This window comes from Pan troglodytes, chromosome 4 (genome assembly GCF_028858775.2).
Source record: "Pan troglodytes isolate AG18354 chromosome 4, NHGRI_mPanTro3-v2.0_pri, whole genome shotgun sequence".
Taxonomy (NCBI): domain Eukaryota; kingdom Metazoa; phylum Chordata; class Mammalia; order Primates; family Hominidae; genus Pan; species Pan troglodytes.
Genome location: NC_072402.2, coordinates 166,241,198 through 166,255,190, shown reverse-complemented (window position 1 = coordinate 166,255,190; position 13,993 = coordinate 166,241,198). Strand labels below are relative to the sequence as shown.

Sequence of the window (13,993 nt, the reverse complement as noted above, 5' to 3'; positions counted from 1 at the left end):
CGTTCGGCCTGGGCGGGCTATTTCTCAGTGCGGCGGCGGCGGCGGTGGCGGCGGCTCCCGCGACCGGGGCCTTTTGTTTGGAGCGGCTGCGGGGGGGCCCCGGAGCGGCGAGGCCGGCGGCCTTCCCCAGCTTGCTCGGTCCCGGCCACCCCTCGCGGGGGTGGGGGGCCGCCCCCTGGGCCCGGCATCTCCTCAGGCGCCGCCGCCCCGCCCTAGGCCGGCCCCGCCCGGCCTGAGGGGAGGAACCGGCCGGGCCTCGCCGCGCGGCCCAGCCACCTCCGGAGTCGCCGCCTCTGCTCTCAGTGCTGCGGATCGGAGGCCGTCCCTCGCCCCTCGGGCCGACGCCATGAAGATCAAAGATGCCAAGAAACCCTGTAAGACGGGGGCTGGGGCCCGCCAGGTTGGGAGGGCACCCTTGGGCCCCGTCTGAAAGCCCCTTGGCTGGGCGGTCGGCTTCCAAGCCCGTCGCTCCTCGCCGGCGCTTAGTCTGGTATGGGGGCGGAGGGACCATTTGAGCCACGAGTTCGAGGCTTCCGTCCTCCCCATCCCCCTATTCATGCATGGTGAATGCCTGCCGCCCCCTAGCCTTTCCTCCCACTTTCTCTTCGAGATCTGGGAGGTGCCAGAGGGAATTTCTGATTCTGATTTTTGTCAAACCAGACTAGTCTCCTCTCCCAGCTCCCCCTGAATTCAGGTTGAAAAGAGGCGGTCGCGGCTGTCAGGTTGCGCTGGCGGCTTTTAGCACCTGTTTTTAGGGATTTCCGGGCTTCCTGCTTGTGTCCTTGAAATGCCGGTGGGTTCCTGGGAGTTGTCACTGTTGTTACAGTTGGAGCTTTCAAACGTACGTGCATGCAGTCTGCCAGTGTGTAATTGCTTTGGCTTGTTTTTGTTTAGAATATCAACTAGTTCATGTTTGTTTTAGAAAACGCAGATAAACAAGAAAGATAAAGTCACCCATATTCCCCGCACCCGGAGCGAACCACTATTAATATTATGGTGAATACCCGTAGAGATTTTCTATGCATGTACTTAAAAAAAATTCTGACTATGCTTTTAGAAAGGTCGACTTTCATTTGCTTCCTTTTATGTTTAGTCTTTTAAAAACCTTTTATTCCAGTAATTGACTTATTTAATCACCCAGCCATTGTGATTGTCACTCTTTTTAAGTATAGCCTCCCAGAAGGACTAGGAACGTGGGGATTCATGCTCATCTTAGAGTCGTATTGATACTTTTGCTGTTTTTACAGTGTTTCATGTGATCTCTTTAACTGTTAAGAAATCCACAACTATAAAACAGGGCGCTGACACCTTCCCTGCCCGCCTATCAGGGTTCCTGTAAAACTCACCTGAGAGGCAACAAGCCAAAACCCTGTGAAAACTACAAATTCCTATTTAACTGTAAGGTAATTTGGTCTTAACTTTACAGGTGAGGAAATTGAACTTAGCCTCAGAGTAACTTTTCCAAGCATGTACCAACCATGTGCTATGTGGTTCATAACTCTAAGGGGACTGACTCATAATACAGTGTTCTTTCTCTTGCACCCATAGAGCATTGTCTAAGTACTTTATCTGGTAGTTTCATCTGTTAATTAAAATTTTTTAAAAATTATTTATAACTGAATAGATCCTGTCATAGTTGTTCAAGAAATCTATAAAATAGTGATGTGAAGGCTTAAATGAAAAGTAATATAGAGAGACTTTAAATTTTCATTTGCTGAATTAAACTAATGCATCTTGAACAGGTGCAGTAATTAGAACACTTGGACATTTTCCCTCACGCATACGTTTTCTCTGCTTCTCTTAGAATTTCCATTTGGTGAACAGTGTATGACCAACTCAAATTCTGACTCTTGTGGTGGTGATTATTTTCTTTTGTCATGATAGTGATTTGATTACTTAGATTTGAACAAACTAATAATCAGGTATGAGTACTACCTCCTTCAAAGGTGTTTTAGGAGAGATTATAAAGATTATTATGAGAAGTTTATAAAATAGGGCCAGGCACGGTGGGTCACACCTGAAATCCCAGCACTTTGAGAGGCCGAGGCGGGAGAATCGCTGGAGGCCAGGAGTTCGATACCAACCTGGGCACCATAGTGAGACCTCATCTCTACAAATAAATAAATAAAAAGATTAGCTGGGCATGGTGGCACACGCCTGTAGTCCCAGCCAAAGACTTAAAAATACACATTAGGTTGAGAAATTAGAGAATACCCCCTGTTTTTCCCCAAATAAGTTGATTATTACAACATTGTGGTATGTTGTGAGACCATTAATCTTAAAATTGAATCATGCTGAAAATCTGGTCAGTTACTATGGTGTAGAAGCCTAACATTTTTATATGTAAAAGGTAACTTTACTGTCTGTTGTTTGTAGTAAAAGTAAGGAACATGACGTTTTGTGTGTGGGAAAGAAGGTATTTCAACCATGAACTGTCCCAGATAATAAAAAATAAGGCTGGACACGGTGGTTTACACCTGTAATCCCAGCACTTTGGGAGGCTGAGTGGGGCGGATCACGAGGTCAGGAGTTCGAGACCAGCCTGACCAACATGGTGAAACCCCATCTCTACTAAAAATAGGAAAATTAGCCGGGCATGGTGGCACACGCCTGTAGTCCAAGCTGTTCGGGAGGCTTGAGGCAGGAGAATTGCTGGAACCCAGGAGGCGGAGGTTACAGTGAGCCGAGATCACGCCACTGCACTCCAGCCTGGGCAACAGAGCAACACTTCGTCTCAAAAAATAATAATAATAATAATAATATTATTTTAACTTTAAATCACTCAGGTTAACAAAAGATATATTTGTTTTGTTTTTGAATACCTGTATGGGGTTTTTTTGGCATAATTAAAACATTTATTGATCACATAGTATGTGTATGGCATTTTCTTTATGTGCATTGCATCATTTAACTGCGTACTAGAAGAAGCTGTATATTATATTGGCTAAACACGTGACCTTGGCTTCACATTATTTACCTAAGTGTTAGAAAATATTTCTTCTAAATACATTACCAATATCTTAACAGGTTATAAACCCGAATGCATATATTAACCAGAAAATTTAAAAAGGAATTAGTTTCATCCTCTAGATTGTGTAACTGGAAGATTAGCATTTGAAATTATGTGTTAATTCAACGCCAGGGGAAGGAAGGAGAAAGTCAATCCTGTGTTACTCTCTTCCCTGCCTGCCATGATTTCTTAGGGTACAGATTTTTAAGATTGTGTTTGGGTTACCTGTATAGCATGTAACTGGATTAACAAGGTGATAGTAAAAGGTGATACATGTATTTAAGTGTGGTGTGATGTAGGTTTTGAGTTTGTGCTTTATTAACCCAAGTAGTAAGGTACTTGAAATTTTTGTTAAGACCAGAGAAAATGGTATAGCATATATTTGTAGTTTGTGTCTGTGTAATTTGATTGGCCTGTTGTAAACTCAGTTGTAATATGAGTCATCACTCCCAGTAGATAGTTGGGGTAGTAGTTTCTAATATAGCTCCCCTTAGAAATAACTAATTTACTAAAGAAAAAACCACTTACCTGAAGCTGTCCTAAGGAATCAGTACTGAAGGTCTGAAGATGATTATTTTCTTAGTCTATTTCAGAACAAAACCCATTTTTGTTTGGAATGATTATTGAGAATAGTGAAATGTCTTATCCAGGAAGTTGAAGCGTTATCTAGAATATACCAGCATACATGCTAACTTTATAATTTTGTTCTTTTAAAATACCCTATGTTTCGAGCGTTTTTCATGTTGGTTTCCCTTTATGCCTAAAGAACAATTAAGTACTGATTTAGTTTAGTATCTCCCCCCTCCCCTATTTCTTTTTATTTTTTTTTTCTTTTGAGACGCGATCTCACACTGTCACCCAGGCTGGAGTGCAGTGGCACGATCTCAGCTCACTGCAACCTTGGCATGCCAGGCTCAAGCAATCCTCCCCCCTCAGCCTCCCCAGTAGCTAGAACTACAGGTGCTTGCCACTATGCCCAGCTAATTTTTTTGTTTTTGGCAGAGATGGGGTTTTGCCATGTTGCCCTTGCCAGGCTGGTCTTGAACTCCTTAGCTTAAGTGACCCTCCCGCTGGGATTACAGGCATGAGCCACGTTCCTGGCCAGGATCCCTTTAGTCTGAAATCTGCATGGTACCAGTAGCAATTAAACAGTTAATTTAGTGTTGTTCTCTGCTTCCTTAGCAAACACTTAGTAGGATACTGAGTTTATCACACCTTGTTAGAAATTAACAGTCTGCTCTTGTAGCTAGATAGCTTCTGCTGTTTAGTATCTTAAAAGGTGATTGGACAAGAAGATTTCTCCTTTTGCATATATAATGCGTCTGGTAAGACATAGCACTTCATCCTTGTAGTAGTTTGAGATATTTTTGCTACATATGGGGAACTAATGTCAACTCTCATAAGACCACTTGAGACATAGAATAAGAGCTATTATTTTGTTAAAGGCATAATGAACAGGTCATGAGAGATTCTAATAATTCTCACAGTCTGGGACTGTATATTGACCATCATCAAAGTGCTTATATTTGTGTAATGTGTGTTTTGTTTTGCTTTTTAAATGTGTATTTTGGTTCTTTTTTTTTTCACCTTAGCAAGGAATGTTTTATTCTGAAAAAAAAAAAAATGTTAAGGTTATATGCCGTAAGTAGGCTGCTTGTGCACTGATGACCTACTTTTCAAGGGTCTCTTGGCTAGAAGCAACAAAGCTATAAATATGTAGATACTTGCTTGATTTCCTAGGAAACTGGAATTTTTCTCTTTTTTTTTGAGATGGAGTCTCGCTTTTGTCGCCCAGGCTGGAGTGCAGTGGTATGATGTCAGCTCACTGCAACCTCTGCCTCCTGGGTTCAAGCAATTCTCCTGCCTTAGCCTCCCAAGTAGCTGGGATTACAGGCACACGCCACCAAGCCTGGCTAATTTTTGTATTTTTAGTAGAGACGAGGTTTCACCATGTTGGCCAGGCTTGTCCAAACTCCCGACCTCAGGTGATCCACCCACCTCGGCCTCCCATAGTGCTAGGATTACAGATGTGAGCTACCGCACCCAGCCAGGAAACTGGTGTTTTTCTTACCTCATGGTAAAGTTTGAGCTTCATGCCCTCCCCTTATTTTGGTGACATATATCAATCATAAGTATTTTGTAGATAATACTGGAAAATATATGTTGGTAATTAGACCACTTACTAAAAAAACAAACAACCCCATCAAAAAGTGGGCGAAGGACATGAACAGACACTTCTCAGAAGAAGACATTTATGCAGCCAAAAAACACATGAAAAAATGCTCACCATCACTGGCCATCAGAGAAATGCAAATCAAAACCACAATGAGATACCATCTCACACCAGTTAGAATGGCAGTCATTAAAAAGTCAGGAAACAACAGGTGCTGGAGAGGATGTGGAGAAATAGAACACTTTTACACTGTTGGTGGGACTGTAAACTAGTTCAACCATTGTGGAAGTCAGTGTGGCGATTCCTCAGGGATCTAGAACTAGAAATACCATTTGACCCAGCCATCCCGTTACTGGGTATATACCCAAAGGACTATAAATCATGCTGCTATAAAGACACATGCACACGTATGTTTATTGCAGCATTATTCACAGTAGCAAAGACTTGGAACCAACCCAAATGTCCAACAATGATAGACTGGATTAAGAAAATGTGGCACATACACACCATGGAATACTATGCAGCCATAAAAAAGGATGAGTTCATGTCCTTTGTAGGGACATGGATGAAATTGGAAATCATCATTCTCAGTAAACTATCGCAAGAACAAAAAACCAAACACCGCATATTCTCACTCATAGGTGGGAATTGAACAATGAGAACACATGGACACAGGAAGGGGAACATCACACTCTGGGGACTGTTGTGGGGTGGGGGGAGGGGGGAGGGATAGCAGTGGGAGATATACCTAATGCTAGATGACGAGTTGGTGCAGCGCACCAGGATGGCACATGTATACATATGTAACTAACCTGCACGTTGTGCACATGTACCCTAAAACTTAAAGTATAATAATAATTTTTTAAAAAAGATTTAAACAAAGGAGTGTATCATAATTGAGAATTTATGTCTCTTCGGTTTGTGCTGCCTTCTTTGTGCCTTTTTTTTTTTTTTTGCCTTGCTGAGGTTCTGCATCTCGTGCTTTTTAATAGTGATTATTTTTCTGGCATAAAGAAATTAATTTCTGAAGTCTATTGAATTGAAAGGATTTCAGTGTAAAGAGTGGCCATTACCAGCCACCAGCTTTTCTTTTTTCTTAATTGAAGTTATAGCAGGGCTGAGTTCTCTTTCAGTCCCTGCTTTGTTGATTTTAAGGAGAAAATTGTCATAACTGATATATGCTAGAAATAATAGAAGGAGCCTGCAATTTTCTGGTTTGCATATTATGGTTCCTATGAAGTCATCATCTGCAGGATAGCTTCTCTTGTTTACCTTTCTTTAAAAACAGCACTCAAGGAACGAACACATTTCTAGTAGGCTAGATTTGGACCTTGTGCCTTCTGTTTAGTTTCTCAATTCATCCAAAACCGTATCCAGGCCATCACCAATCATTCTATACGACAAATGCTCCTTCTAACAACCCCACAAAATCTTTCTTCAGTTGAATCTCTCCCACACTAGGTTCCCACGCCACCCCTAATCCCACTCGAAGCAGCCCTGAGAAACACCGCCCATTATCTCTCCATACCACCCCCAAAGTTTTTTGCCGCTCCAACACTTCACCACTATTTTGTTTTGAGTTTCTTATTAATATAAGAAGACAGGAACATCAGGCCTCTGAGCCCAAGCTAAGCCATCATATCCCCTGTGACTTGCACATATACATCCAGATGGCCTGAAGCAACTGAAGATCCTCAAAAGAAGTGAAAATAGCCTTAACTGATGACATACCACCATTGTGATTTGTTTCTCCCCCACCCTAACTGATCAATGTACTTTGTAATCTCCCCCACCCTTAAGAAGGTTCTTTGTAATTCTCCCCATCCTTAAGAAGGTTCTTTGTAATTCTCACCACCCTTGAGAATGTACTTTGTGAGATCCACCCCCTGCCCTCAAAACATTGCTCCTAACTCCACTGCCTATCCCAAAACCTATAAGAACTAATGATAATCCCACCACCCTTTGCTGACTCTCTTTTCGGACTTAGCCCGCCTGCACCCAGGTGAAATAAACAGCCTTGTTGCACCCACACACACACAGACACACACGCGCGCGCGCGCACACACACACACACACACACAAGGTTAGGAGATCAAAACCATCCTAGTCAACATGGTCAAACCCCTTCTTTACTAAAAATAAAAAAATTAGTTGGTCGTGGTAGTGCACACCTGTAGTCCCAGCTACTTGGGAGGCTGAGGCAGGAGAATTGCATGAACCCAGGAGGTGGAGGCTACAGTTAGCAGAGATCATGCCACTGCACTCCAGTCTGGGCCACAGAGCAAGACTCCCATCTCAAAAAAAAAAAAAAAAAAAAGGCCTATGTTGCTAGGCACTCAACAAAACTGAGAAAATTTAGTCACTTTCTTCTGCTTATGTTGCTTAGTTATTTATACCTGTTTATAGGTGACGTGATGAAAGTATTGTGTTTGAGCTCAAAGCTGCCCCTGGCTTCCCAAATTATGGTCTAATGTCATTTTACTTTTTTAAAAAACTTTTTTTCCTACACTGGAAGTACCTTTCCAGAATACAGAATACTGTTTCTTAAGATTATCTGTAATGTAGCTCCAGATCTCTAATTTGAGTTTCAAATATAAAGACAAACGAGGTATTTCTCCAAAAGAAGATAATGAGGATTACTCCTTCCTCGTATTAAAAATTATATACTAATTTTAGTAAATGTGTAAATTATAAAATGGAGAAATGTATAGACTTCTTTCTCATTGAATTATATGTTCCTGGTTTTGTAATGCACACACATATCAAGTAAAATGAGAAAGTAGAATTTTAGAAATAATTTTTATTGGCAACTTTTACATAAAAACTGTTAAATATATTTTGTTGCCAGACATTTTAATCCATGTATCTTGAGTATTAAACTCTTTTTGAGTCTCTGTCATAATAGTTAAGATCCCAGAGAATAGAAATATATATTTTTAGGATGGAATCTTGGCACTGTCACTTAACAGTTTGACCTCAGGCAAGTTTGTAATTGCTTTGCCTCCTTGTCTAAGTGGTACACTTAATAGAGCAATCTTATAGTGGGGGTACTGAGGATTAAATGAGCCTGTGTCTGACAGGTAGTGAGCACTCAGTAAATGTTAGCTGTAATTCTATGAAGAACTGAATCAGTTGTGCTTTAAACTAATTCTAAAAATTTGAATTTTGTAATTCATAATATTATAATACTGACTTCCTTGGGAACAATTGGAAAATACTCCTTTGTGTCAGTATAAGGATTGTTGCCAATAAATATAAGGAAATCACATTGTAAAACTGAATTTCATAACCTGAAGGAATCAGGTGACCAAAGCCAGTCATTTTCAAATGCCATTTAGATCTGACTATAGTATAATCTTCCGAATATATACAGTATATAATTTTTAATAGCATCCCATATCTCACTCTTAAAGATTATTGTCCAGTGCCTCTGAGGCAAGACGTCAGGAATCTGTTTTTAAATGATAAGGGTTTTGTAAATGGTCTATACCATTTTTTTCAAGAGGGTGTTACTTAAGATGGCCTCTATCGCTGGCCTTACTTTACTGGCACATCTTAAGCAGCTCATTTATATTATCCTGTACACTGCCAAAGTAGAAAGTTTGTTTGCTTTCTAATTTGAAGGTAGACTGTGCCACTCTCTTACTTAGAACGTCAGTAGTGTTCCCGTTGTCTAAAAAGTTCAAGTCTAAGCTCTTTAGCTAAGTGTGCAAGGTCCTTCATCTATTTCCTTAGACTTCCCCCTTTTTCTAGTTCCTTAACCGTACTGACGTATGCCTCTTCACCTTTGGATGGGGTTTTTTGTTGTTTTAGTATTTTCTACGGTCAAACACAGGCATAGGGTTTATCATTCCTTCTATTAATCTATACTTATATAAAATTTTATTTTGTGTATCTCGTTCTTAATGTGTTTTATTTATATTCCCCTGCTACATTGAGCGCTCCTTCAGGGCAGGTATTTTATCTTATTCATATGCATTCCTGTTTCCTGGTGTAGAGGAGATGATGATTTTCTTTCTTTCTTTCTTTCTTTTTTTTTTTTTTTTTTTTGAGACGGAGTCTTGATCCGTCGCCCAGGCTGGAGTGCAGTGGCGCGATCTCTGCTCACTGCAAGCTCCACCTCCCGGGTTCACGCCATTCTCCTGCCTCAGCCTCCAGAGTAGCTGGGACTACAGGCGCCTGCCACCACGGCCGGCTAATTTTTTTGTATTTTTTTAGTAGAGACGGGGTTTCGCTGTGTTAGCCAGGAAGGTCTCGATCTCCTGACCTCGTGATCCGCCCGTCTCGGCCTCCCAAAGTGCTGGGATTACAGGCGTGAGCCACCGCGCCCGGCCTGGAGATAATGATTATTTGCTGAAGGGAATTGCTTTTTGGGTTTGTTTTTTATGACAGGATCTCACTCTGTTACCTAATCTGCAGTGTAGTGGTGCAAACATGGCTCACCGCAGCCCCAGCCTCCTGGACTCAAGTGATCCTCCTGCCTCAGCCTCCCATAACTGGGACTACAGGTGCATGCTGCCACGCCCAGCTAATTTTTAAATTTTTTGCGGAGACAGGATCTTGTTATATTGCCAAGGCTGGTTTCAAACTCCTGTTTTCAAGCAATCCCCCCTACCTCAGCCTCCCAAAGTATTGGGATTTCAGGTGTGAGCACCATACTGGCAGGAATTGCTTTTTAAGGAGGTGCTTTTCTCCTGGGTTACTTGAAGTGATTATAGGCCAGTTTTATTGTATTAAAATGTTTATAGAAACAAAGATTTTCATGCCCTTAGTGTTGACCTATTTATTGAAAAAAGAATGATCTGAATTTTTCCTCATCCCTGGAGCACATAGTATTTAGTAAATGAAAAGGGGTTGCCTACCAGGCCAGGAATTAAAAGATCCTGGGTCAACTCTAAGCACCCTATACGTTTTTAGAAAATATATTAATAAAACTTTGAAGGGCCGGGCGCGGTGGCTCACGCCTGCAATCCCAGCACTTTGGGAGGCAGAGGCAGGCGGATCACAAGGTCAGGAGATCGAGACCATCCTGATTAACACGGTGAAACCCCGTCTCTACTAAAAATACAAAAAAAAAAAAAAGGCAGGCGTGGTGGCGGGCGCCTGTAGTCCCAGCTACTCGGGAGGCTGAGGCAGGAGAATGGCATGAACCCGGGAGGCGGAGTTTGCAGTGAGCCAAGATCACGCCACTGCACTCCAGCCTGGGCAACAGAGCGAGACTCCATCTCAAAAAAAAAAAAAAAACTTTGAAGGGAAAAAGGTAAGTTCCACATGGAACATGTGTCTTACCCAATACATATTATTGCCTGAATGCATGATTCAGAGTAAATGAAGTTTGTGGCTAACTGGTTTTTAATTTGTGTTTCTAAAATGGATATATATATATATATATATATTTTTTTTTTCCTCCCATAGCTTTCCCATGGTTTGGCATGGACATTGGGGGAACTCTAGTAAAGCTCTCGTACTTTGAACCTATTGATATCACAGCAGAGGAAGAGCAAGAAGAAGTTGAGAGTTTAAAAAGTATTCGGAAATATTTGACTTCTAACGTGGCATATGGATCCACCGGCATTCGGGATGTACACCTTGAACTGAAAGATTTAACACTTTTTGGCCGAAGAGGGAACTTGCACTTTATCAGGTTTCCAACCCAGGACCTGCCTACTTTTATCCAAATGGGAAGAGATAAAAACTTCTCAACATTGCAGACGGTGCTATGTGCTACAGGAGGTGGTGCTTACAAGTTTGAAAAAGATTTTCGCACAGTAGGTATCTTTTACTCAAAACTGAAAATTGATACCTGTTTTTAAATATGAGAGTAGGTTTCCATCTAGCATGTTCCTTAATTCTCCCTGCACATGCAGTGGGAAATATGTATCCATGGTTGCCTTTCACTTGGGGCGTTTTAAACATGTTTATGAGATGAGTAAAAATTGCCCGGATTTGGTCATGTTGTTGCACATAATATTTGGTAAAACTTGTTTAGGGCTGTACTACAAAGCTACAATAAAAAGGGGATTTGGGGACTTTAATGAATTTGGCAGTGTACAAAGCCAGATATAAATGAAGCTTGAATTATTTTCACTATTGTCCTACATTTACATGGTTTTTGGAATATTACTTATTCAAATAATATTAATCTTCCAGGGCCATCTCCTTCCCAAACCCTAAGTCTGGAAACCAATGTCTTTTGGTTAGTATAATGGACACCTGAATGAAAATCTGTTACCCTTTTTTTTCTGTTTTTATGCTGTTAATCCTGCCATGTTCCTGTGTCAAATGGGGTGATTTGAGCGGATCTGGCAGGAGAACTATGAGTATTGGTTTGAGTTATGTGCTGTTAGCAGTTTGCCATCTTCTAGTCTTTTCCATTAGAATGAGAGTTCAAAGAGTGGTTTGCCAAGCTTCTGGTCTTTTCTATTAGAATAAAGAATGGCTCTGTTTAGGACCACTGAAATTTGTTTTTCTTGAAAATGTAAATGTGAATAATTTAATTTCTGAAAATCATAAGAAAATACTGTTAATGGAATATAAAGGCTGACGTGGGAGGATCACTTGAGGCTAGGAGTTGGAGACCAGCCTGGGCAACATAGTGGGACCCCGTCTCTACAAAAAATAAAAAAATTAGCTCAGCATAGTGGCCTGTGCTTGTAGTCCCAGCCACTCAAGAGGCTGATGAAGTGGGAGGATTGCTTGAGCTCTTGAGATTGAGGCTGCAGTGAGCTGTGATTGAGCCATTGCACTCCAGCATGGGTGACAGTGAGACCCTGTCTCAGAAGGAATATAAATAACTTAAATGGCTCATAGAAGCGAGACCCATATAATTTGAGGTAAAGATCTGTAGTACTGTATGAAAAGAGGTGCCTTGGGAACACAGAGGAGTAACAACAGCTAGAGAGTTGAAGAGGTTCCCAGAGGAAGTGATATCTAAGCTGCAATGTTTTACAAAAGGTGTCTTATAATACGCTTTTTACTAACCTGAAATGATGAATGTAATCATTTCAAACTAGTACTCAAACTATAATATAAAGACAGGAGATTAAGGTATCAGTTATTAATCAGAAATTAATCTATCCGTGGGTAGATTAACAAACAGTATCATCATTCCAGAGGACATCATGAAGTAGTTATATGCTTGCACCTATGCATAGATTGATTATGAATACAAAAGCTACACATGCCAGATTGATACGGTATGTTCTGTTGGAAAATGAGATACCATAAATGGCATTGCTGTTGGTGACATGACCCTCCAACATGCTAAACAAACACTTGGTAGAATTCCAAACAGTAAGAAGTACAATTTTCCCTTGCTTTATGTGGTGGTTCAATTCCTAGCAAATTTAGTATATATTTAAAACTACGTGGGTTGGGCACAGTGGCTCACGCCTGTAATTCCAGCACTTTGGGAAGCCAAGGTGGGCGGATCACTTGAGGTTAGGAGCTGGAGACCAGCCTGACCAATGATGGTGAAACCTCATCTCTACTAAAAATACAAAAATTAGCCAGGCGTGGTGGCGGGCGCCTGTAATCCCAGCTACTTGAGAGGCTGAGGCGGAGAATCGCTTGAACCCACGAGGTGGAGGTTGCAGTGAGCCGAGATCATGCCACTGTACTCCAGCCTGAGTGACAGAGCTAGACTCCATCTCAAAAATGAATGAATGAATGAATGAATGAATGGAGTGACTGAATCCATAGGACGAATACTTTTGTATTTGTATACACAGACAGATAGGTAAAATAACTTTGTTATTCTCTAGCCTCAGATAATTATAAATAATTTTCCTACTGCCACTATAAAAATGACTGGCAGAACACTCAAAGATAATGCATAGATGGGATAATTTTTTGGTCTGCAGAAATGTCCCACCCATTAAAGATGTCTGGCATCACAAGTCCCTGCCCACTAAATGTCAGTTTGGTCCTTCCTTCCTCCCCATCATTTAGAAAACTAGCAGTGAGGTGATACCACCCTCACTGAGGACCAGTGGACTAGATGAAATCCTGAAAGAGATTCTGACATGAAACAAAATGAAAATGTGGGGGTCATAGACCATTTTTAATTTTTGTAAAGTAATACAGGAAAATCATATAGTTGAGTGTTTTTGAATGTCATCCTTTTTTGTTTTTGTTTGTTTGTTTTAACAGATTGGAAACCTCCACCTGCACAAACTGGATGAACTTGACTGCCTTGTAAAGGGCTTGCTGTATATAGACTCTGTCAGTTTCAATGGACAAGCCGAGTGCTATTATTTTGCTAATGCCTCAGAACCTGAGCGATGCCAAAAGATGCCTTTTAACCTGGATGATCCCTATCCACTGCTTGTAGTGAACATTGGCTCAGGAGTCAGTATTTTAGCAGTCCATTCCAAAGACAACTATAAACGAGTGACTGGGACAAGGTAGTGACCTTTTTGGTTGTATTGCTGCATTCACATTGTTTTATACACAGAAGTTATGAAATCAGTATAATAATGTCATTTTCACCAGGAAAAGAGCATGTATTTGCACAACAGCAAAAAAAAATATATATATATATATATATTTTTTTTTTTTTTTTTTTTTTTTTTTTAAGTGAAAGAGGATGCCATGTTGCCCAGGCTGGTCTCGAACTTCTGAGCTCAAGCAATCTGCCTGTCTCGGCCTCCCAAAGTACTGGGATTACAGGCATGAGCCACTGCTCCCAGCCAACAGATAATGTATTTTTATAAGATGTGTATGTCAAGACTCAAACTGAAATTATTAAATGTTTATTAGTCAGCATCAGTTGGAATCAAAATTTCCATAATGGTAAAGTGAATTTTTAT

At 41.0% G+C, this 13,993-nt stretch overlaps 1 protein-coding gene across 2 annotated transcripts in view; it reads left to right on the top strand.

Annotated features, from left to right (window-relative positions):
* The first annotated feature begins 20 nt into the window (after nucleotides 1–20).
* Nucleotides 21–13,993, top strand: part of PANK3 (pantothenate kinase 3) — a 31,105-nt gene continuing 17,132 nt past the window's right edge. The window contains exons 1-3 of one of the 2 annotated variants that reach the window (XM_518087.7): nucleotides 21–374; nucleotides 10,599–10,951; nucleotides 13,335–13,588. In XM_518087.7, coding sequence (XP_518087.3) covers nucleotides 347–374; nucleotides 10,599–10,951; nucleotides 13,335–13,588 — 635 coding nt within the window. In that variant the 5' untranslated portion in view covers nucleotides 21–346. Of the gene's footprint in view, nucleotides 375–417; nucleotides 842–10,598; nucleotides 10,952–13,334; nucleotides 13,589–13,993 lie in introns of those variants that run through there. The other variant, XM_009450102.5, reaches the window with a different exon arrangement.